The sequence below is a fragment of the Micropterus salmoides genome, unplaced genomic scaffold (assembly GCF_014851395.1).
Source record: "Micropterus salmoides isolate LMB-PRFRI ecotype aquatic unplaced genomic scaffold, ASM1485139v1 Ms_hic_scaffold_3, whole genome shotgun sequence".
NCBI lineage: Eukaryota > Metazoa > Chordata > Actinopteri > Centrarchiformes > Centrarchidae > Micropterus > Micropterus salmoides.
The window spans coordinates 20,202,403-20,227,775 of NW_024042261.1; the positions used below are offsets into that span (position 1 = coordinate 20,202,403).

Here is a 25,373-nt window from a genome sequence, read left to right on the forward strand (position 1 = left end):
CCAGCATTGATGTAGGATTAACTTGTGGACTTCTGTGAGATAGCAGAATGCATTTTGTAATCAAACTGAACTGATCTGAGAGATTAGATTAAAAAACAAAAGTATCATGCCAACAATCCCATTTCTATTCTCTTTATCTTTGTTTCAACAACCAGACTAAAAATATCGTTCTCATGTGGAAGCTAATTTGTAAATGCATCAAGAGTAGAGAGAGACAGGGAGGCCAGTGATTTTCAAAGCACTCTCCACTGAGCAAACAAACTATCACAGCGGTGATTTATCTAGAAACAGATCAAAGGTGGTGCTAACGTCAAGATTCTCTTTGTACTCCGACACGCAGGTGCACACATGCAATTCAGCAACCCCTGCAAATGCAATACAGTAGCATTTGTTACAAATACGTCTTACAACACGTATGACATTGCAGATTTGGACATCCTAATGGTTCCTCAAGCAAGTACTTCTTAGTACTCCTCCTAAATTGTCATTATCCTCGATCTCCCTTTTTAACTTGCCTATTACATGGGTTACAAATGGCACAGAAAAGAGCAGGATCTGTGTCTGAATACTCAAGACGCGCCATTTTCTCAACAACTGCTGAAACTAGGCTAAACCTAGACAACTTCTGGTTTAGGCTCTAGCTCTTGCTATATTTTTGTTCGAACATCCACACATACTGTTCCCATCATGACTATACAAAAGCACTGACTCATCATTACGAGAATTTTGACTCTATGACCCAGAGTCTGGGAACTTTTCGATGATGACAGCAATAGCATCACTGCTGTGGAGGTAGGTGTTGTGATTCATGGATTCTCTTATGTCTCATCTTGTCATTTTTAAAAGAAAGGAAATATCAGCATCCAATTCCACATTGAAAAAGTGAGGGCGTTACCATTTGTGTTATGTCTGACAACAAATAAAACACACAAAAGCTGAGTGTACACTGAGTTCTGAACTGCAGCTGTGCTCCAGGCTTCATCACCACGTATGTTTTAATTCTGACGCATTTTGACGCATTGTGCTACAACTTGCACCACTTCTGTTTGACGGAGACAGCAAGGCTATGAAAGAAGTATTCTATTAACGCTATAGAAATGGTCCTGTAAGGGAAACGTGATGATCAAGATGATGCACTGGTTAGAAGAGAGCTTTTGACAGTGCAAACTGTGCATACTCCGCTGTGTGCTGACCACAGTGCTCACACTAAGCAGACAGAGAGAGATATAATTTGACCTTTTCAGCAGGCTTTTGGATGTCTCTTGCACAGCCCATGTCCCTGGGCGAAGACAAGAAAGAAGCCAAACTGAAAACCCACTACAGGCCGCTCAAATACACACACACACACACACACACACACACACACACACACACACACACACACACACACACAGTGCAGCACAGGAGAGTGCTCTTTTGTGGCCTCTTTACCTTGGCCTGTCGCCTTCTCTTGCTGCCCTTTTTAGTGAAAATACCAGCCTGCTCCTCTCTTTCTCTCTCTTTCTTTATTCTGCTTCTCTGCCCAAAAACAAAAACAAAAAAACTTAACAAATTTCAAGTGCCTAGCTGATGGTGTTTGGAGCTTAGAGGCAGTGCCAGGTTCTGATCACTTGCGGCACACACAAAAAAGCAACAGAAAAGGCAGACTGACTCAGTGAAACCAGTATGAGCGCGCTGAAGTACCTTTTCAGACAGCGGTCAGTAGATGGGAGAGATGACAAAGACAGGCGATTGAACACTATGGTTCACATACAATGAACAAAATTATAAACGCAACACTTTTTTCCCCCATTGATCAAGAGCTGAACTCAAAGATCTAAGACTTTCTCTGTGTACACAAAAGGCCTATTTCTCTCGAACATTGTTCACAAATCTGTCACAATCTATGTCAGTGAGCACTTCTTTGCCGAGATAATCCATCTACCTCACAGGTGTGCAGTGTTGGGCATTAACGCGTTACTAGTAGGCTAACATTACTAGTAACTGTACTACTGTAATTACTGTAATAATATTACTTTTCCAAGTAACTAAGTAGTGTAACTAATTACTTTTTTAAAACAGTAATATTATTACAGTTACTAAGGCAAGTAACGCTTCGTTACTCGTTCCTGAACGCACCATCCGATGATAGCCAAAACTAAAGGAAGAAAGTAGAACTCCAGCAGCTACTTTCACTGATGCTTGGACTCGTCGGGAGACAGTGGCGTTAACGTAAATTTTTGTAACTACTGAAGACTGCTCTTATAAATAGGCTACATCCGCAAAAATACAGCTGTTTAAAAGTTGGGATTTACTTGCTTTATTTTTTTTATTTCAGCCGGTGGTGTTAAAGGGGCATTATGGAGTTTCCAGCGGCCACTAGCGGTTTTAAGATTGCTACCATGTGCTCATGTGCTATCATGAGCGAGCATAATCCAAAACACAACCGCTTTCATACAGAAATCCTGCAATAAACACAGGAACACCAGCATGCAGTCTCTGGCTTTTCACTCAGGCATGTTCAGGCTCTTTTACTTCAACGTTCCCGTCTCAGAGGCAGATCAACACCAGCTCCGTAACGTCACTTCATTTAGTGAAGCCAGCCGCATATCGGCACAATCCTCCCGAAAAAAAGTGACAGCAGCTATAGACAGGCAGGGAGACAGCTTCACACAATATAGCGGAAACTCAGGTAAACCCCTACTGCAACGTTGCAGTAATAGTTTTATCAGCTGCAGGTTGAACTAATCCATGCTGGTTACATGATCACGGTACATTTACTGCATTTAGCCGACGTGCTACAGCGTAAGCTCGCCTGCTGCTTTCAGTAATCTGTGTATCTTTCACCGGAGGCTCAGCAATGTCAGCACAGCTAAATGTATTGGATGATAACGAAGCCGGTAGTGACCTGGGCTGAATATTATAACGAGATTGTGTCACACTTTAACTTTACTGTAGTGTTAGTGCATGGCTCTTCCTCTTGGTTGTTGTCGCTGTGAAGTTGCAGTATTGTATTTAATGTGGGTCACGTTAGTTACAGCGACGGAGAGGTGGATGAGCTGTGTACCTGAGTATTGGTAAAACCACAATAAACCTAAACTGAACGTTACAAAGCAAACAGCGCCAGGTCCGAGCTACTGTAGCGTTAGCTGGCTACATCACTATAGGCTAACGCTAGTAAACAAATCGCTCCACATTTGCTTTTTACCATTACATCCTTTCTTGCAGGCTAAATCAACAGTGGTACACAGGATAGTAACATGGGTTGCGTTAGTTGGTGAAGTAATGTGGAAAGCGATATAACTTTGCACCGGATAACATTAGCAACTGCTCGGCATTGGCCAGCGAGCTAACGTGACTTTCTCTGTTTCTCCAGCTTTACTAATGCTCATTTTGTTCTTACTCGACATCATCTGAACCTGTTTGGTCTGATGGGCTTCAGCACATAAAACTTTATTGTTGTTTTGTATCCTTACGTGGAATCTGTGTTTTGCTGTGAGCAGGTTGTTTTATGGTATTAGTGGACTGCATGTCGTTAGCTGCGGTGTTGTCGCTGTAGTACAAGAGACGCTCGGGAGCGCGCACAGGGCTGAATCTGACCCGCAATCCCCACATTAAAAGCAGAATAGTGGCTGATGCAAGCAAGGGAGAAAACAGGCATGTGATTCATTTCTAAGTGAGTATTGTGCCCCATTGACAATAAGGCAATGAAAATTTGATTAATTTCATTGAAAAACTTACATATAGTCCCTTTGAGAAATGTTAGGCCTAGGCTATATGCTTTCTAAAAACCATACTACTTGCTGCTGTTATGAATATATTAGTAAAAAAGTCAGCAGAGACTGCCTGGTTTGGGGGTCAAGGAAGGTGGTAGCATAAGCAGTGTTTCCTATAATTAGCCTTGCTAAGCTTCATGATAACTTGGATAATTACCAACGCTGACCGCCACATATTGATTTTCAATTTTTTTTTAATAGGTGTATTTGAAATCATATTTGATAGAGGAGCATATATTCATGCAGCACCTCCTCTTCCTCTTTCTCTTTCTTTCTCTCTCTCGTGAACACTGGGGCACAAACCTGTCCAAAGTTAGTGAAGAGAACACCTCTCCAAAGTGCCAGACGCCATCGAATGTGAGCATTTGCCCACTCAAGTCGGTTCCGATGACGAATTGCAGTCAGGTCGAGACCCCGATGAGATGAGGACAACGAGCATGATGATGAGCTTCCCTGAGGCGGTTCCTGACAGTTTGTGCAGAAATTCATAGGTTATGCAAACCGATTGTTGCAGCAGCTGTCCGGGTGGCTGGTCTCAGACGATCTTGGAGGTGAAGATGCTGGATGTGGAGGTCCTGGGCTGGTGTGGTTTCACGTGGTCTGCTGTTGTGAGGCCGGTTGGCTGTACTGCCAAATTCTCTGTAACGCCTTTGGAGACAGCTTATGGTAGAGAAATGACCGTTAAAGTTAACGGGCAACAGCTCTGGTGGACATTCCTGTAGTCAGCATGCCAATTGCACGCTCCCTCAAAACTTGCGACATCTGTGGCATTGTGCTGTGTGATGGAACTGCACATTTTCGAGTGGCCTTTTATTGTGGCCAGCCTAAGGCACACCTGTGCAATACCCATGCTGCCCATGTCTGATCAGCATCTTGATATGCCACATCTGTGAGGTGGATGGATTCTCTCAGCAAAGGAGAAGTGCTCACTAACACAGATTTTGACAGATTTGTGAGCAATATTTGAGAGAAATAGGCATTTTGTGTAGATAGAGAAAGTCTTAGATCTTTGAGCTAATGATGAATGGGGGCCAAAACAAAAGTGCTCATAATTTTGTTCAGTATAATACTATTTTGATTAGTGAGGGAACAGCAATATAGAATGTTATCTATCACTTATGTATCTCTGCTCTTGTCTTTGCTGTTGCAAACCGCAATTTCCCCACTGTGGGACAAATAAAGGTTTTCTTATCTTATCTTATCTATATAATTGATAGTTGTTGAATACTTGTGGCATTTTATACTAAGGATAAAATTTGCCATAACTTTCAAATAAGAAACCTCAGGTTCACTTCATTCATCTTCCTTAAATATGGATTACGCTAAAATTACAACTGCATTTCCTGATTCCTGAAAATTCTACATAATGTTATTAATGTCATTAAAAGCATTTAAAATGTTAAACTAAGATACTGTTTCATCATAACCTGGAAAAGCTTACTAGCAGTTATAGTAAAACATATTTCCGAGTGATCCGATTTCTGCAACTACCACAAAATGTAATCAGGCCAGTTACACAAGATAAAAAAGAAACAGCAGAGAGAAGTCTGTCTTATCAGTGAACTCTAGAAGAGAAGTAGAAACAAGATAACAGAGAAATTGTTGACAGCTATGAGCCCTTTCTTTTTAAATTAATTTACTGTCTGAATGCATAAGAAGGAGAAATGATATAAAGGCTGGGAAGATGTGAGAGGAGAAACAGTAAAGCTTTGTGAGGAAAAAAAAAAGCTAGAAATTGGTAAGCAGCAGAGAGGGTGCGAGAATGATAGTGAATTTATGAGAGACACTGACAGAGTGGATGACAGCTGGAGAGATGTACTGAAATGGTACTCAAGGTCTAACTGTGAAGAGGGAAATCCTGCTGCTACTCCTGAGGTCATGTAGAATGTGGGCATTGTAGTGTGTTATTATGTGCATCTACATGCATGTATGGAGTATCTGTGAACCTATGCGTGTTTTGTTGTCATCTGCTCAGATTAATCCACTAAACCCCGGGATTGGTTTATTTGGCCTAAGCAAGCGATGCAAAGGCTTTCATAAAAGCCCTCATGAATGCTTCACTTTTGTGGTGTTCTCTCGAACCAAAATGTTCTCATAGCTCCAAGTTTACAAGTTGTGACGTTCTAATTGTCAAAAAGAAACATCCATGGGCAGTGTCATTTTAAACAATCTTAGTAAAATATAATAGCAGAGCAGAGATACACCGACTTATGAAGTATTCGTTTGACAGAAAATGCCAAACATTTATTGGTTCCATATTTTCACATGAGAATTTGAGACTTGTCTCGTCATGCATGATAAACTGCATAGCTTTGGTTTTTGGACTGTGGGTCAAATAAAACAATACATTTGAAGGCATTATCTTGGGCAGGCATTTCTCACTATTCTTCTCACAATTTATAATTGGGGAAAAAAGTAGCTTAGTGCAATAGTCATTCCACTTAGCCCTTACAGCTTGTGCTTACAATATCTAGATTTATACAAGATGTATTCCCTCTATAATCCTTTGAACATAAAACATTCTCTATGCCATTGACATGACATGCATTAAAATGAAACAGCAGCACACCCCAATCATTCTGCAGCAAACTAAAACAAATTAATAGACATAATCTGCAAAAACTAATTGTATCAAGTTTGTTTGGAAATATGTTTTGACTGGTTTGAGTGCCGTGTGAGTATGCTATCTGTCTGTAGGTTCTATTTAGGTGCAAAGACTAGTGCAAACAGTGCTACAACAAGGAGGGAAAACATGGCACGACAGGACTTTTGACAGCATCACACTGTCTTTGGCTGCAAATCTGTGGTACTGTTTATTCACACCTTGCCACTCTGAATGATACATAAAATAATTGTATTTCATTTTTGGAGAAGCCATCTCTCCATCTCAAAAAATATGAGACAAGTATCTCTGAAAGGGTAATGATTTACCTCTATATCCTCTAATTTATATACCACTTATATTCACTGACCATTTTGCTCACAGTAATGTTTTTCCTACTGTGTGCTGGTCATTCTCAAAGAAATCCCTCATCTGGTTCACTCACAGAATTACCCCCCATCTAGATAAGATACCACTAAGAAGCACAGCACAAGAAGAGTAGAAACAAAGCAATGTAAAAATCAAACTTCAAATCCCTCAACAACCAGTAAATACAACTAGGGGGAATTGTGTTCAACTAAAACCAGAGAGCTACCCCGGAATCAGTGGCACTAACAACATAATAGTGCATTACAGTACTAATTGTAGGACTATGTGAACCCTTAAAATTACATTCAAGTACCCCAAATGTACCTTTAAACAATACTTAGAAACCAACCGATTTATATTTGCATGTTTGTTTGGTTTGTTGTAATTTTAACATCCACTCTTGTCTGTGGACGGTGTATAGGAGATGCTTGGGGCAGGGACATGTTCCCTCAAAAGTACCACTTATGTTGTGCAATAACACACAAACGCCTTTTCCCCTGTATCATCTGGTTGCCTCAATCAGTGTGTTTCCTCAGTAATTGTTCCTTTAGTTCAGGATGAATTGGGACAAACTATCAGAAACTAGTTCCTTTGTGGTGAATCAAAGGGTTCTGCTCTGATGGGGGCCCATTACGTGCCGGTAATTTACAATACAAATCTACTCCTATTTTTGAGTGTGAGGCTTAAGACATGCCTAGCGCGCACACACACACACACACACACACACACACACACACACACACACAGCTGAACTGATCAATCTCCTCTCTGTCAGTTCTGGTTATTTGGGTGTTTGGTGCTGACACTGACAGCCTGCGGAGACCGTCCAATAAATAAAGAACTAGATATAGCATACAACTCTGACTGATTAATTGTTTTTGGCAAATTGGAACCAATTCAAACCTCATTCCTCCCCTGTAAAAACATCACAGGCTTGCTGGTGTGGTACAGCAGTGTGGTGGAATGGTGTTCAGTATAGACAAGAGTGTCATCAACAGTCTGAGTGTGATTTTTCTTTGCTTTATTTTTGACAACGGTACACCTTTACTTTAATAGTAGGAAACAACACTGCTGTCCTCCCTAGACTCCTGGGAGAACGTGTTAGAAACCTGTGGGTTTGCATTCAATGGTGACATCTGTAACAAACTGGAATTTCTTATCAAATTGTGACTTTCTTGTACATGTTTCCAATGCTTCAAGGGAAACTCTCATTTGATAACATAACCCTGCCCAGAGATGGTGATTACAGACAGTTCTGTGCTTGTCACAGAGTATAACACACATATAAAACACAGATATAAACGCACATATAAAGTGCAGTTATAACCCAGATTAGCAATAAACAAATAGATGTCATCATGAAGCTTACTGTGGCACTGTAAACTACATTATTATGACTTATTCTTATGACTGACATACTTAATGGAACCGTCTGCCCGACATGGAGCTACTGTTCAGTGATCAAAATTGAGACCGTTTTTAAATAAACGACCCTGGCCACTACCATTTTAAAAACAGAATGTCACCCACTACAACAGGCCTGATGTTAGGACAAATTCATTACTGGTTCTGGTGTCCTCATTGGATTGTTAAAGAGATCAGATTATGCTTTTTGGCTTTCATTCTCCTTTATTGAGTTATATACATTTTTGTGCATGTAATAGGTTTGCAAAGTGAAAAAGCTCAAAGTCCAGCCCAAAGGGAGTTTCCATCTCCCAAAACACTGCTCTGAACTGCCTGATTGTAGTCCAGCCTTGCTTTTGTTCTCTGTGACGTCACAGCAAAATGCGCGTTATAATGCTCGCTAGCGACTAGTCCGACGCCCTCAAAAACACTGGTGGAAAAACACTCAGCTGCTGCAGCACAAAGTGACAAGATGTCCGTCTGCTGTCTCTCTTCTCCCTTCCAAACACTAGCTACCCTCCAGGCAGTCAATGGACATAAAGTTGTTACTGTGATGTAGAGACAGAGCTCAGTTAAAACTTTATGAATGAAAGATACATTTTTACAAATTAATAACTCACCACTCTGAAACTCTTGCTCCAGTCTATGTTGCCAAGCTGGTAAGGGGATATACAGCTGAACCAAAGCCGTGTTTACCAGCTTCTCTCTCAAAAATATGGTGTTTTTTGAAAATGAAACCATGTAAACCATTGACATCTTTACCTTCTCCTTAGTGCCAGCCTCCTTGATGCCATCGGGTTTGGTACGGATGGTAAATGGGGATGCAAGCCTCAGGAGGATGCCCTGGAACGAAGGCTCCATCTTGGGTGAGACAATCTCAAAACAGTCCCTGAATGAGAGGCTCCGGTGAGGCTCAATGCGAGCCTGTCTCCTCAGGCCTTCTCCAAGCTGCAGTAGCTCCATGCGAGGCCCAAGGACAAGGTGAAATGGAAAGGCACGGCAAAACGTAGCCAGGCCAATGCGCAGATCACTGGGGTTCGTGGAGAGGGGGGGGGGGGGCATTTAGTGTTTATCGGGGCAGCATTTGGGAAAGAGGAGACGGAAGGTGGGCGTGTCTCCTGGATTTGGAAGGACAGGCAAACTGTGGAAACAGAGGTTGGGAAAGGAGAGGGATGGGATGGGGACGAGGAAGGTGAAGCAGTGGGGGACGCAGTTGGGGTGAGGTTTGAGTCTGTGTGTTCTGTATCTTCACTGGGCAGTAAAGGAGTTAGAGGTGGCACCTCTTCCACCTCAACTTCTGAATGAAAGATCCGTCTGGCAACAGCTCTGATCAACCCTGGCATGACCAAACCAACAACAGGGGCAGGGTTGAAACAATGAAGAAGCAACACCTTCCCTCTTCCATCTTTTTCTCCTCGCTCTGCAACTTTAGCCAATTTTCTTCTCCCTGTCTCCTCCTCGTAGGGATCCTTGCACTGGAAGGAGGGACTCTCAGATGAGGCACGGCGCCCTGTGGAGGTGCGAATGTGTTCCAAAATGGCGTCAAAGCCATTGAAGAAATCCTGGAGGTTGCCACCTACAGCACGAAGCACTCGTTCATTTTCTTCAAAGCAGAGGCCAAAGAACACCTCACCGAAATGCTCACGCAACTCACAGAATGGTACTCCTGGGAGAGAGGGGACGCAAAACAGCCGTCAGCAATGCAAAATGGCACTCTTCTGAGGAGACACACAAATTAAAGTCATTAACGACAGTGATACACAACAATACACTTAACCTGCCCACATGCACACAATCAATTACCTACACTAGACTTACATCTAGGTTCACTGTCTTTCAATATAATTTCTTAATGCGAAACCTCCCTCCAAATGTGTATAATAATTTCCTGTTACATGAAACCTCTGCTCCATGATATGTGTTGGCCAAGATTTAAATTCAGCAAAACATAATTTTTAGGGATATAAACCACAGAAAATCAGCATTCAAAGTAATCAAACATCAAAGCCTTGCTAAAATAACGAATATTGATAAAATAAAATAATCATGTCACATGCCTACTGATGGAATAAAAAATAGGATTAAAGGATTATAGCCAAATTAAAATTGACATTCAATAAAAATGAAAACACAAAACAGAACAAAAAATATGCAGGAAAACATACAAAATCTGGAAAGCATTAAATATGATTTTAACAGGGCACAAGTACACAGATATGCAGAAAGAGAAAACTGCAAACTATGCGCTATGACGTGACACTGATTCTTTAAGACTTTTCAAAAATGCAGTTGTTTCTCCCTTTGACATACACAAACCCCACAGAAGAAATGTTGGTATTTTAAGTGATCTGAGATGGAACAGAGGGAGGATGAAGCTGTACTGGGTGACTCACCATGTAAATGTGTGTTTTTTCATGTTAGGCCATAGAGAAAGTGTGAGCCTTGAGAGTGAGTCATACAATGTGTGTGTGTGCGTGTTTTTGTGCGTATAAATATTATATTGTTTGTATATTTGTGTTATATGAGTGCTACTTAGGCCATAATACTGTGTTTCCCTCTTGCGTTAAAAGTGTCTACAATGTGTTTTAGAGGTCTAGCCCCTGAGGGGTTGCTTTATAACTTTGTGTAAATGTCCACACACACACATACACATAAATAAACAATATTGATACTGACGCATATACTGTATGCATAGGGGGTAAAGAGAGAAGTAGTGCCTACGTGTGATTTGGCGCATAATAAAAATAACACAGTACAGTACAATCGATCCTAAGCACAAACAAAAATAACATGGCCAGAACAAAGAGGTGACAACTAAATACATACGCACACTCATAACAGCAGCAACTCATATACAGAGGACACCGCACAGACCAATTTATAAAGCCCCTCCCTCTTTGCCCTTCCTTTCTCACCGTCAAACTCACATTAATACACACACTTCACATACTTACCCAGAATGGTAGCCATGTACTGTAGGATTTGTAGGACGTCTTCCTCTGAACCAGAATTTTCTAGAAATGGACACTTATCCTCTCTCCGCTCTCTTCGCCTCTCCTCACTACCAACTTCCTGACACCTGTCAAAGACACGAACCAAACACACACACACACACACACACACACACACACACACACAGGATAAGCCATGATTAGCAATGAGATCAGCAAATAAGAAGAGCTAATAAAGCGCTACTAAGTAAATAACTGGATGAACCTCCACCTCTTCCCCTCAAAATGTACCGTGGCCATTTTTCAGTGCAGTGCTCTGCTTTCAGACTTTTAGATTAAAAGTTGTTGAGATACTGTGCCTCACAATAATGTTGGCTGAGATCACACAATGAAATGTTTATACAAGCACTTGCCTAAAACCCACAAACCTGGAATAGTGTACTACTTCTGGAAATGGTCACAATCATTTAGTCCAAAGTCACTCAATCACATTCCCAATGGGACACACAGAAAGCAGTGTAACAAAAACGCTGAAGGCCACAGAAAAATGCCTTCACCGCAGAACAGACTAATGTGTGGCAAAATATGATTTGCGGAAAGTACACCGGGGGTCAGTTCCATTGTATGAATCAGGCAGAGGAAACACTGAGTGACAAAAAGTGAGGCCATAGTGTGAATGAGAGTGGACAGGAGAGAAAAAGAAAATCACCATAGAAATATAAAAATCCAGAGAGGTCCCAATCCACTGTCTATATTTGTATGCAGTGGGTGCTTCATGGAAAATGTTAGGACGTGTTGTGCCTGGCTGAATCCTCTCTACTGAGTTTTACTGTTTTGACAGGGAGGGACAGGAGGTGCAGGAGTGTGCCTATATACAGAATGTGTGTGCGCATGTGTGTGTGTGTGTGTGTGAAAGACAAGGAGGCAGGGAGAATGAGGGGTAGCAAAAAAAGTGAAAGGCTCACAGAGACTGAGCAGGTGTGTGACAGACAAACAAGAGATGTGAGAAAAATAAAGGCAAAGGGGAGAAAATGAGTGATAGGGACACTAAGACGAGACAGCATGTAGACAGCCGGTAAGTGCGTAGATTCATAAAGGAGGACGGGAGTCAGACAGAGAACCAGCAAGAGAGAACGACGTCTTACCTAATCTCTTGTTGTCTGTAGAATTGTAGAGTTCGCTGTAGAGCCTCCTGAACAGTCTGTGTCTGCAAGAAGAAGTGGAAATATTAGACAAGCTTATGTGTTTGTGTGCAAGCATGTACTTGTGCATCCATGTGTGCATTTGTTGCACCTCAACGCATCAATACTGCACATATTCAGTAATACCCAAAATCATTGAAATATATTACACACAAATTGGTGCGTTTCTTTTTATAACCTGCACCATCTGAGCAGACCAACAACCCTGAAGTACAACTGAAACCAAGGCACATTCATATCTAATAGACCCTTTCACAAAGACATTTTGACTTGTTACAGTAGGAAAAGCACAGGTGTAAATAATAAAATAAATGATGGCTGAATTCCATTTAGAACAAGCCTATCTGTTAGCCTACAGCCTTCTTTTGAAAATTAAAAGTGGAATATTAACCATTTCTGCAAAAATATATATTTTATATTTACCTTGAGTCTAAGTAGCTTCTACAGTACAATTACTGACGAACAATTATTGTCATTAATTTCATTTTATATTTCAGTGTCATAAAGAAGAGTCTTCCTGATAGGCCAGTGTTTGTAGAAAACTGAAAGTCAAAAGAGATCCTTTTTTGTGTTTAATATTTCCTATTTTTTAAAGGTCTTCAAAAAATAAAATTGAACATTGGTAAGAATTTAGAGATGACCACAATAGAACTCTGGATTGCGGTGTGCATGTGTGAAGCTGGCCTATGTTGTGCTCGAGCAGCAATATGATTATCTGCGATACCAGTCAAATGCAAGTCTGTAGTGACAATACTAGAACATAGTGTGCCAGCTGGCGAGGTCATTCGGAGTTCACCGCCCACTCCGGACAGATACAGGAAAGATTTTGTGTGTGCCATGTGTGTGTGCATGTAAAGAGGAAGAGAGGGAACAAGAGAGATAAATACTGGTGAATTGTGGGGTTGTAGGTCAAAAACATGAGACAGTGAGAAAAGAGCAAGACTGTGTGTGTGCAGTCAGAGAACCAATCTACATGTGTGTCAGTCAGCAGGTGTTTAAAGGTTGAATATAGGTCTTTCACATATGGTTAAATAAGGGTGAGATGTCAAATTGTAGTTAACCAATTGGATAAAGTATTACAAATCTTTGGCTTTACAAAGCCTGACTCGTTTTTATTTATGCTGTATTCATGTTCTCAACAACGCTGCGATTATTGTAGCAGTCAGAGCCATCTGAAACAACGCCTGCTGATACAAAAAAAATTTCTTTTTTAGCTACAGTGAGCCTTAGCAAAAACAGAGGCAAAATGGGCACTTATTACAAACAACTGCATAGACTTGATAACTTAGAAAAACACCCAGAGGGCCATACTTTACCACTCTGTTTGTGAGGGAAATGCTTTTACTCCGTGTCACCTCTCTATTCCCCACTTAGACATGTGTGTGTAGAACAGAATTGGTGTTTTCTCATCACAGTCTCCTCTCGCTGCGTCCTTGATTCAGCTACTCATTTACCACAGAAAATGCACACTATAGTGTGTGCACCAAGCTGAGCCTCCAGGGATGAGAAATGAAGCCAACATGGAAGTGCCAAAAACTTGAATGGTCGAATGGCCACTTGAGGCTGGCTCCAAAAGTGAGTCAATTCCCATAGAACCCTATGTTTAAAATGCCCAACTTTACAGCAGAAATAAACATGTTAACAGCCTGGTTTCACAGGGGTGAATTTTTATATAACTATAACATTTAGATAATGTTAAGGCTTCAAGTTATACAAAATTAAGGACATGGACTCTTTGAGTGACAGGTGGGTGCCCTCTCAGGTCATTAGGCGTTTGGTGGTTTAGCAACCAGGCTTTTTTCACCCCGCCTCAGCTCCACCTTTTTACCACTTTTCGGGTTAGCTGGAGTCTAGGGCTGGGGCGATTCATCAACGTAGTTGGCGTAATTGATTACATAAATACGACAACTTGCATTACGTGCATCGAAGAAACATTTAAACGGGGCTATATTGTCCGTGCGTGAAGTATAATTCATCTGCAGTTGTTAACACTGTATGATGAAAAATGCCAGTTTAGGGGGTATTACCTAATTTCATTGTCCTACTTGAGCTAATGCAAATGTCACTGGTGAGTTTCCTTTGGCGCTCGGGAAAAACCTCTTCGGGGGGGCGCCAAAACTTTCTCTATGCAGGAAAAGCCCTGCACTGGCATGAATCACAGCACTCTATAGCCTAATTCCAGTGTTCAAGCCAATTGATAATTTAATTAAAATAATGTGGTAAAGCCTAATAACAATAACTAATACGACAATTATGAATTATGTACAATATTAAGGCTAAGCTAACTGTTTATTTATTAAGTTAGGCTATCGTTAAATTGACCTTTAAAACGATCGCATTTACTTTGAAGGCGAAAGGTCTCTGTTTCCAGTTTTAGACTTTCTTGTTCAATTTTCATTGTATAAGTTGGATAATGGAACAAGCCGACGCTTTGGTGCACTAAATTACATTGCATGTCTTCATTCAATGGGACAATAACACAGCGTAGTGCTAACATAGTTTAGGCAGCATTGGCTCAGGAAAAATGAACTCACATGGGTCAACATACATTTTACATTAGCTTGCTTCGTAACGTTCAATACCAACCAACCAATACCAACACTCAGGTAAACGGCGTCTCCACCTCTCAGTCACTGTAACTAACGTGACCCACATGATATACAATACTGCAACAAAACAGCGACAACAACACAGGGGAAGAGCCATCCACTAACCCTACAGTAAAAATACTTACTGCGGTCTAACTGTTATAAAGTGTGACACAGTATCGTTATAATATTCAGTCCAGCTCACTAACCGTTTCGTTATCATCCAATACATTTAGCTGTGTTGACATTGCTGAGCCTCAGGTGAAAGATACACAGATAGTAAACTAGTTACTGAAAAGTAGACAGGTGAGCTAACGCCGATGTAGCACATCAGCTATATGCAGTAAATGTAATGTTATCATGTAATGAGCATGGATTAGTTCAACCTCAAGCTGATAAAACTATTACCTTAACGTTGCAGTGCCTCAGTACGTCTCCAGCATGTTGTGTGAAGGGGTCTCACTGTCATCCTCAGCACAGCTCCAGTGATAATAGTTTATTTATGTTTACCATTTTTCATAATTGATTATTTATTAATGTATATTGTCTGCCATGTAGCAGAAGGGAGTAGGGCTGAAATGGTGTATTGATTAAATCGATAAAATCGATTAATAAAATGCTTCGACACAAATTCTTTGCATCGATGCTTCGTTTAATCCATGTAACTTTACAGCACAGTGTTTCCCAGGGACATTTATTACTGTTGCACATCGCCTTCACGCTGTGAACACGACATGCTTATAATGGAGCTGTTTGCAAAGTGGAGGAAGAGAGAGAAAACAGCAACGGACAAAAAAGAAAGTGTCCAAAGTATTATTTCAAGCTGAAGAAAACAACAACTCTGTAATGTCACAGTCCGTCCACCGTAAAACGAAACTTATGTCACCTCGGCAACAGCATGACAGCGCCTTCTCAGAAAGCAGCCAGTGTTCTGCCAGCGGACCACAGACAAGGTAACAGTAACAGCAACTTTAGCATTTAACTGAAATCACGATTGATTGTTGAGTTGAAACCAAAGTAAGCCGCAGTCCTCAGCTGAAAATGTGCACACGTGCGTTTGTTGTTCTCCTTTTTGGGCCTTGAGTTGTGACCTCACAGTCAGGAGTTAACTGGGTGTCGGGGAGCTGCACCTTTTAACTCCCCTGCAGATCTCTCTGTAGCTCAGACAATCCCTGCTACCTGCGTGTGCTAATCCATCCTTTCACCCATATTCTTTGTCTTTATAACTGTTATCTTTATAATAACAAACAACAGCTGTGCAGGATCTCTCATTTCCCGTTTCACATTTCACGTGTGTTTTCTTGACAAAACGTGGTTTGGAGACCAGCACTCGGGTGATGTTTTTGTTTGTAAATCAGCTGTCTGGTTGTTGGTCTAATGTTACTATGAATTTCCGAAAGGACCAATAAATATCTATCACTTATAAACGTGCACAGCTGATCCTGTTACGTGGGGGGGTACTTCTTAAACGACGCATCAATGAATCAATGAAATAATCAATAGAAGATTCGAATACTAAAATCATCGTTAGCTGCAGCCCTAGAAGGGAGTTACAAAACACAATTTTTTCACTCTATAACTTGTTATATTGTGACAGTAAACCTACCTACCTAATATGTGGCTGGCTGTGCTGAATGAAAGGAGCCGGTATTGAGCTACCTCTGAGCGGGGAACGTTGAAGTAACAGAGCCTGAAGATGTGTGAGTGAAAAGCCACAGCCGGCATGCCGGTGTTTCTGCGTTTATTGCAGGATTTCTGTATAAAAGTGGTTGAATTTTGGATTATGCTCACTCATATGAGTTCAAGTGAGCACACTTACACACCTGGTTGCAATCTTAAAACCACACAGCTAGTGGCCGCTAAAAACTCCCTAATGCTCCTTTAAAGTTTTAAGTAGCCTAATTAATGTCTGTTATTGTTATTATCACAACACATCAGTGACATGGAAATTTGATTCCTTTTAAGATATGCTACTATTGTCATTATTCAAATGTGCTTCATCAGGATGATTGAATAAAATATTGATTTATTGACTAGACATGTTTTTGATATTTATTTTGGATAAATTGGAATGTTAATCAAGTAATAGGTAACTTTTTTTTCTTTAGAATTCACAAAATTAGTTGTTAGATTAATCGACAAATTGATTTGAAAAAATAATCGTCATGTATAGCCCTACTGGAGTCAGACAATGCCAAGATAGTAATGGCCTGAGCTGCCCCAAAAAAACTTCACAACGGCTGTTCAGAAGCCTATGGGTTACATCACGTCCACTACATCCACGTTTTATACAGTCTATGGTGTGCACAGGATTCTACAACATGACCAAACAACTGTTATCAACCACGCCCTTGCACACATACTGTGCACACACACATTATCATTCATCCGCTTTGTTCCATTTGCTGGCATGTTTACCATACACACAATTCGACACCCCATCACGCATTAATCTCACTCAGTCACACACGCCAAGGTGCTTAGATGGTGGGACTTGGTAAACAGCCAGTAGACCAGTCTTAGATCGCCTGCATAGCTTGTTCAAACACACTACAGCATGTACACTGGGATGATTTGATTAAGACATTACCAACTTGACATGGTAAAACAGAATTATGGTAATAATCTGAATGTGTTTACTTGACTGAATAAAGATTGTATGCAATGATTCTAGTGTGTAGACAGGAGAAATGACATGTAAAGGCAGATTTGAAAAACAACATGAGACCAACAATATTTCAGGTTGAGGGTTTAATGTCAAACTTTCTCTCCTTTGCTCTTTTATCTCACCCTTCTCCTTCTCAAGCCCTGTCTTCTTTATCCAAACCACTCTGTCTCTTTTGTTTTCTCTCCTTCTTTACCTTGGGAGGGAAGCAGAATCTCACCAATACACACTCCATTCCTCTTGCTCTGTTGCTCTGTATTGCTTTCTTCCACTGTGAGGTTCAACCATACTTTCTCTACTGTATGTGAACCTTTCCTGTGTATCTTAGGACAGATGCAGCGCAGTGGACCAGCTCCAGCTCCTTGCCTTCTTTTTGTTTTTGCATCATCCCCCTCCAAATTTCCATTAGCATGAACTGGTGTGGTGTACGGTCACAGAGCAGTGGGTGCTGGTGCTTCAGCACAGTTGGAAAGCTGCCACCGCTACTGAAGAAAATAGAAACTCATGCACCAGATGAGACCGCGCCAGATAAATCCCAGCATGAGACGCATCAGGCTTCTCTGTCTGGGCTCAGTAATAAAGCAGGCACAAAGAAAACAATTCTGTTGCAATCTGCTTTATATCAGGATCTCTGAGGCTGTCTCCTAGGCCCACCAATTAATGTGACTATGCAGCACAGCAGTGTTAGTGCAGCCACTGCATTGGACATGGCAGGGGTAAATATTTTGCCCTGACTAGGCAAAATATTTGATGACATCTAGCTGTTGTTCCCTACAAAGGTTGAATGCACTTACTGTAAATCATGAAAGTAATGTACAGCAAAAGAGATGCACAACGTATAACTTTTCTGTGAGCTATGTGTCACTATAAAGCTGGAATTATGCTTCGCCAGTGGACAAGCTCGGTTAAGGACAGGCGTTCAATCAATCAGCCAGTTTGTTGTTGTGATTTGGGAGGTGGTTCGTTGACTCCTCTGCAACCTACAGGTGTGTTTCTTTGTATATTCTATCATCATTCCAGCTTAATCAGTTAAGTACATTCTGGCCACTTGGGAAGACAATTACGTATTTGTAAATCAATACCTTCAGTAGATTGACAACCTTGAGCCTCAGTTACTTACAAGCCTATTAGTTGTGTACGTCTATAAGTACTACTACTGCAGTTCTTACTGTGTTTAAAATCCCTTTGCTACTTGCCTCAGCTTCAATGTCAACTGTCCAAAAAAGGAGAATTTGCTAAAAGGACTTGTGAATCATGTCAATCATTTTCATTAACTGCAGTGATGGTATAATAGAGTTGTGGTGAAGGGGAATTATCACTAATTTGTGCAGATACAGACAAAATGTTTTACAGTACTGTTTTGTTATACTGATTGTCTGAGTTGTAGTTCATTATTCAGAAGAAAACATTCTATACTTGTATGTTTCCTTGGCCAGTGGAGTTATGAATAGTCTTAGAATTACATCACTAGTGGGTGCATAGATCAACACTTTTTCTCACGATTTTAAGAAACTAGCCCCATTTGAAAATAAAAATCAAAGACAGGCTGATCACAGCCAACAGCCAACTTCAACAGGTAAACTCATACAAAGCAGAGTGGAGAAATTTCCATGAAAATAGCAGGCATGTGTCCGCATGCAGCACAATGGCCAAACCGTGTATTTAGCAAAAAGCAAGAAAGGTCTACTACTTAATAAAACTGATTCCCAATAGGGAAGACCACAGATTTGGATACGCACATTAGCATGCTCACACAATTATCTCATTGTTTTTCATATTTGTGGCCAACACTCAGGGCCCTTTGAACTGCGTCATGGGTCACTAAGCTAATAGCCACCTTCCATGTGTATACACGAAACTGAGAAAGAGGGAGATAGAAAATATGTTTGCACACATGTGAGTGTGTGTGGTGTAGCTTCTAGGTCAGTGTGATCAGGGTGAAGACAACCAAAGAGAGCATGCTCTGTTCTCTCTGTCACGGTCCATTGCAGTCAACAACAGACACCGCCACTGCACGCAGCCACTGTGTGTATGAGCAGTGTGTGTGTGTAAGAGAGAACAAAAATTAACACAATAAACAGTGTGTTGTGAAAGTGAATGAATGAGTGAGTGAATATATATTGTTTCTATTAGATCATTTGCTCTTGTGTGTTCCTACTGATGGCAGCAATTAAATGTTTTGATGGCACCATCACTATTAATTTATTTCAAAAGTGGCCAAACATTAAACATGCTTTAGGATAAATCTGCAGTATGTTTTTTTGAAAGAAGGAGCTTAAGCTGCTCTATCATGCACAATCCAGTCTAATACACACACACACACACACACACACACACACACACACACTTCAACACTGAGAAAAGACCTTGGACTTTTACACTTTCCATGTACCTGTGACCAAGCACAAAACCATAATGACCGTAACATATGTAGAATAAAAAAAGGCTCAGTTGTTGCCCAACTGATGTCTGTAATTGCACTTACAGGAAACAAAACAAACACATACTGGCATGCATGCAGACAGACACACACACACACACACACACACACACAAACAGTTCCACAATGTTGCCCACATGTAAATGCTGCATATTATCATTGAGTGTTATACAAACCTGTCTTTAAGTGTTCTCTCTGTCCCATGTTTTTACAGATCTACTAAAGATCAGGGCCAGTAAGAGCTGCAGCCGAGAACTGAAGTTGGCTCTCAGTGGTCCTCTCCAATATACACCAACTTCAGATTTTTAGCTGTGCTGTTGAATTTCATTATTCTGCAAGGCTGATCCTGGGCAGCAAAATAGTCTGATAAAAACACAGTGGTGCTCTTATTATGTGGAGACCCAACATAAATAGACGTAGAACCCATGTGAGCTCAAAACTCCTAGATTAGTGGCAATGCCTAGAGCATAAAAACGGTTTCTTTTAGCTACACATCTATCATTAATCCCTCTACCTACCCATCTCTACCTCTGCCCAGGATACAATGTGGACTATGTAGACTCAAACAAGATGTGACTGTTGGGGGGATGGAGCGCTGTACATTGATTGTGGATCTCATCAGTTGTATGGCTTTCTTTTTAATTTCATCTCATGGACCATAGCTGTTTCTTTAGTTAGAACAGAACAGATATAAAACAAAGATACAAATTAGAAGTGAATTAGTGATTTATTTTTCATACCAGCTTTAAATGAAATATAAATGTAAACTGTTTGCTAGAACTGCTGGTACCACTGAGAATCAACACCATACCTGGCAGCTGACACTTTCAACTCTTGTTTTGGTTATCTGGACTGACAAAAAATTAAACTGCAGCCAACCTGTCACACCAAACATGTAGTAAAACTTCTGTTACTCTTACATTCCACAGGTGACCAGGAAGAAGATTTCTTTGAGATGTTCACATTGCCCTTTTTTGTTCAATGTGTCAGTAAGAAGCTAAAATATTCAATGTAGTGAGTGTGTTTTAGAAACCACTAGTGGCCAAAATATCATACAGCAGCTAACTGCTTAGACCATAAAATATATGGAAAAAATCACTTTGTATTTAGAGAGTTTGTTACTGTCATTCAAGCCTGAAAGTGTCACCTTTTTAAATCCTGGTTTATATGAATATTGGCAGGAAACCTCAGCTCTGGGCAGAAAGAGGTTTAGACTAAACTAGGTCAGATCCACACTTCCTACTGCAGATTCACATTTTGAAGATTACACTGGGATTTGAACTGATTCATGAAAGGAAAAATACTGTATGAATTATTAAGAATTGGTTATTGTCATGAGTCTTGTACAGTTTTACACATCCTGCTAATTGGCATTCAACTTAATTTCATGTAGCTATCTTTGAAATGATAGTATGAGTTATTCATGTGAAAATCCTCTCTCATATGGCATTTCTGTTTCGTCCACATCTCAGACATCTGCTTGTTTATCTGTCCACTTGTCACTATATTTCCTTGTTGACCAACTACATAACAGGGGCCACATTACAGGAGATGCAATCAAATCCCAAATGGATACACCATCACAAAGAACTATGCAAAAGCAAATGCCCTAATCACACGCCATCTATCACAATTGGTCTCAGCTCTAATAAGTGCTTAATTGCATTACAGCATGTAATACAACTGAGACACAGATACACAGACACAGAAACTCATTTGTCCAACTCCTCACATCATTACATATACACAGACAGGGGATGGACATCGCTCTCTCTCCCTCCCTCCCTCACAACAACATATTTATTATATAATCTGCCAGATGATTCAGGCCACCACAAGTGATGGATGAAAAGAGGCTTTTTTTCATAGACAGCACAGCACAAATTGCATCATGATATGAGAAAAGACATCGTCTGGGGTTTTTTTGATAATTGTACTATGGTGGAATTGGTTGAATGTTGTCTTTTTCCTGGTCTCAAAGGCCAACTTTGTAGGCAGCTGTGTGGAATGGAATAAATGCCTCTGGCTGTTTGGCCATCATATTGACTTTTTCACAGAAAAATCACTGACTATCTTAAGGCCAATAGTCACTGATGTGGTCAATAATGCCCAGCTCTAATTGTACACAGAATAACAAACAATCTAGACCTATAATACATTTGAACATATTTTTGAAGAAGGTTCTACAAATTTATGGTAAAACTGTAAATTTAGTTTGACTATCATATCAGTTTTCAGCAACCTAACACTGAGTCGCTATTGAACATGTAGCCTACAAGATGCCTTTATGAATATGGCATTACAACTTTCTATAATAATATCTAATATTCTGAACTGATCTGGAGGCCTACCATGGGTGAGGTCAGTCGCTTCAGGCTCTCCCCCAGCGAGTCCAGGTTCACCCGTCTCCTCCTGGTGACCCTCTTGTGAGGTCCACTGGGTCCTTGCGGCTCCTCGCCCGCCGGGCACGCCGACCTTTCGGCGGGGCTGCGGCCGTTCCAGAGCACCGCTTTGTGGGAGGAGGGGAAGGAGGAGAAGGGGCAGCCTCGGCTCTCCTCCGCCGTCTCCAAGCCGCCGTCCCCTCCGTCTCCCCCGGGGCTTTCAAGCCCGCAGTCCGAGCCCACCGAGCTGCTGAACGACTCGGAGGAGATCTTGCGCGACGACGAGGACATGGTGGTGGTGGTGAGGAAGAGGAGGAGGCTTGTGGTAATGACAGTGGTAGTGTTAAAGATGAGGATGAGAATGATGCTACAGTCGGTTCCGTACCACGTCCACCTCTACGCCGGGGAGTCATCAGATAGTGGGGGGTGAGAGGGCTGGTGGAGGGTGAGGGGGGTAAGGTCTGTCTGTATAATTATGTTGTCTATGCATATGAGATGTGTGTGCGCGTGAGATGATGTCCAGATCTGGCTGTCTCTGTGTGCATATGAAATGCGTCTGTCTGCGTGTGAGACTCAGCAATCCATTCAGAGGAGGGGGGGGGGGGGGGGGGGGGGGGTTGACCGAGAACGAGAGGACTAACGGCACGCAAACATTTATGTAAGGGGGAGGAGGAGGTGGGGGGATCGCCTCTTCAAAATCGTTCTCCTTTACCCCTCAAAACAAGTCTATCCTGCGCCCTGGGATGCCAAACACTCACCTAAGGATGCTACAAATTAAAAATATAGGCTATAAACAGAGAACACCTAGGCCTATCAACAGTATTTTTTAAGCCGTTTTTTAGCCAACTCGCGCAGCAACTATGTTAATGTTACATTAACTGGCGAAATTGCAAATTAAAAAATTACAAAAGGTCGCCAAAATCGACATGTTGGTAAACCACGGTAACTGGGACACATCATTCCTCCCACACACGGTGAATTTCGGCATTCGAAGAATGTGGCGTCTCCCCACTTTGCCGGAGAGAAACCCCCAAAGTCACGGCAGATGTGCCTCCGTCTCTTCTCCTCCTTCTCCTTGTCCTCTGCGACAGCGGTTCTCCTGACTGTCTACCAACTAAGCGTCCTCTCATCATCCGTCCATCATTCACTTAGCCTATATTCCTTCACAGCCGGCTCCTCGGCTTTTGATGCGTCTTGTATCTTTCTGTCATCGCTCGGAGTGCGCTGGCAAAGAGGTGGCTGGAGCGGAGATGCGCGAGATGGGCAGCAGCAGAGAGAGAGAGAGAGAGAGAGAGAGAGAGAGAGAGAGAGAGAGCGGTCAGCCAACGGCAGCAAGCACCCGCAGATGAGAGCGATCATCCGAGCTCGCGCAGTGAAGTAGGCTACGCATCAGCGCGCTATTCTGCTTTTAAGTTGGTCAATAGGCTACACCAATGACAGGATAGATAGATAGATAGATAGATAGATAGATAGATAGATAGATAGATAGACAGATAGATAGATAGATAGATAGATAGATAGATAGATAGATAGATAGATAGATAGATAGATAGATAGATAGATAGATCTTACATTAACCAAATGGCCTGTTTATTTATTATCTAGCCCATCTTATCTTTCAGTGTCCGCATGGTCGTCCTAACTCCAGGAGCCCCACAAGCCCCATATTTACAGCATAAGCATAAGCATAAGTTGGTTTTGGTAGTTTAATTTAAAATTTACAATCAATCAACGATCAATTAAGGTGTCCTGTGGTGCCCATCTTTAGAATGGCCCTGTGCCAAAATTTCATTATATGTCTTTTATATTTCAGTTTATGTTGTGCACACATGGTGCATATTCCCAAATGAAGTAGGCCTAAATAAAGCCAAATTGCCACAATCTAAGTGACACACTGAAAACCTTGAGCAATAGGCCTATTCAGTCATATTAAGACTGTGTGATGTGGTTTAAAGCTCGCAGAAAGAAAGTAAGTGAACCCTGAGTCAGAGTTTTTGACAAACTACTGTTTCCAAGGTCAAAAATACACTGTCATGGATCATGCCATGGATCAAAAGCACAACAGCTCACAAGTCAACAGATCCATCTCCGTGACAACTTCCTTAACTCCATCAGCTGATGAAGACTGTGTGATATGGTTAAAAGCTCAAGGAAAAAGCCAAGCGGACCTTCATTAGGGATTGTTTTGTCCAAAATTAGGGCTGGGCACATTAACGCATAAGGCATTAATTAATTAACACCGACAATAATTTTATCGCATGTTAATGCAGTTTTTATTGTTATTATTTTGAAAGTCCGTTGCTCACTGGCACACAAGGTAGCCTAGTTGCTTGCCCCGCGTAGCTCTGCATTCCTCAGGTGAACAGGAGACAAGCGCTCCGCCAGTAAATGGCAGGCGCTCTATGGACAGTAACCATGGCAACGGCTACACAGCTGTAGCCTATTTAAAGCCCCCCTCCAGTATATTTTGACATTTCTATGATATTTCATTTCATAGAAATTTATTCACAAATAGCTTAATTTTGTGCTCAAAGTTGCAAAAATTTCTGAGTTGTTAAAACTGGGTTGTGACGTATGACTATAGTAATTCCATAAGTCATACATCATTGTCCAAGCTTGCGCAGGCGCACTGTTATGCCTCGTTAAAAAAACTGTCACGCCTCCTTAAGTCAGAGCATCAAACCAATAAACATCGTTGTGAGCTAGCTAACCAATTTATCATGTAATTTACTTAGAACTTACAGTAGGTATGTCTCTCTGTGTCTGATTGTTGGTTTCTCTGTCTAGTTTAGTTAGCTAAGTTAGCCAGGTGTAGTTAGCTAGCATAGTTATTTCAGAAAGTTAGCTAACAGAGGGTCTTCATTTTAGTTTTTGGTTTCCTCCTCTTGGTTTAGTGTGCTTTTCATTTTCATTATGGCATTTGTGCGTACGGTGTTGGAGGACAGATGACAACACGAAAACACATCACACTTTCACTTGCCACCTTCTTATGTTACAGTCTGCAACATGCATTTGC

At 41.3% G+C, this 25,373-nt stretch overlaps 1 protein-coding gene across 1 annotated transcript in view; it reads right to left on the minus strand.

Moving 5' to 3' along the window:
* gucy1a2 (guanylate cyclase 1, soluble, alpha 2) overlaps positions 1–22,965 on the minus strand; it is a 48,031-nt gene extending 25,066 nt beyond the window's left edge. Inside the window, 5 exon segments of the mRNA XM_038693416.1 lie at positions 8,893–9,185; positions 9,188–9,796; positions 11,085–11,209; positions 12,227–12,288; positions 22,328–22,965. Of these exon segments, the coding sequence (XP_038549344.1) occupies positions 8,893–9,185; positions 9,188–9,796; positions 11,085–11,209; positions 12,227–12,288; positions 22,328–22,648 (1,410 nt within the window). The 5' untranslated portion in view covers positions 22,649–22,965.
* Between the last annotated feature and the right edge of the window lie 2,408 nt (positions 22,966–25,373).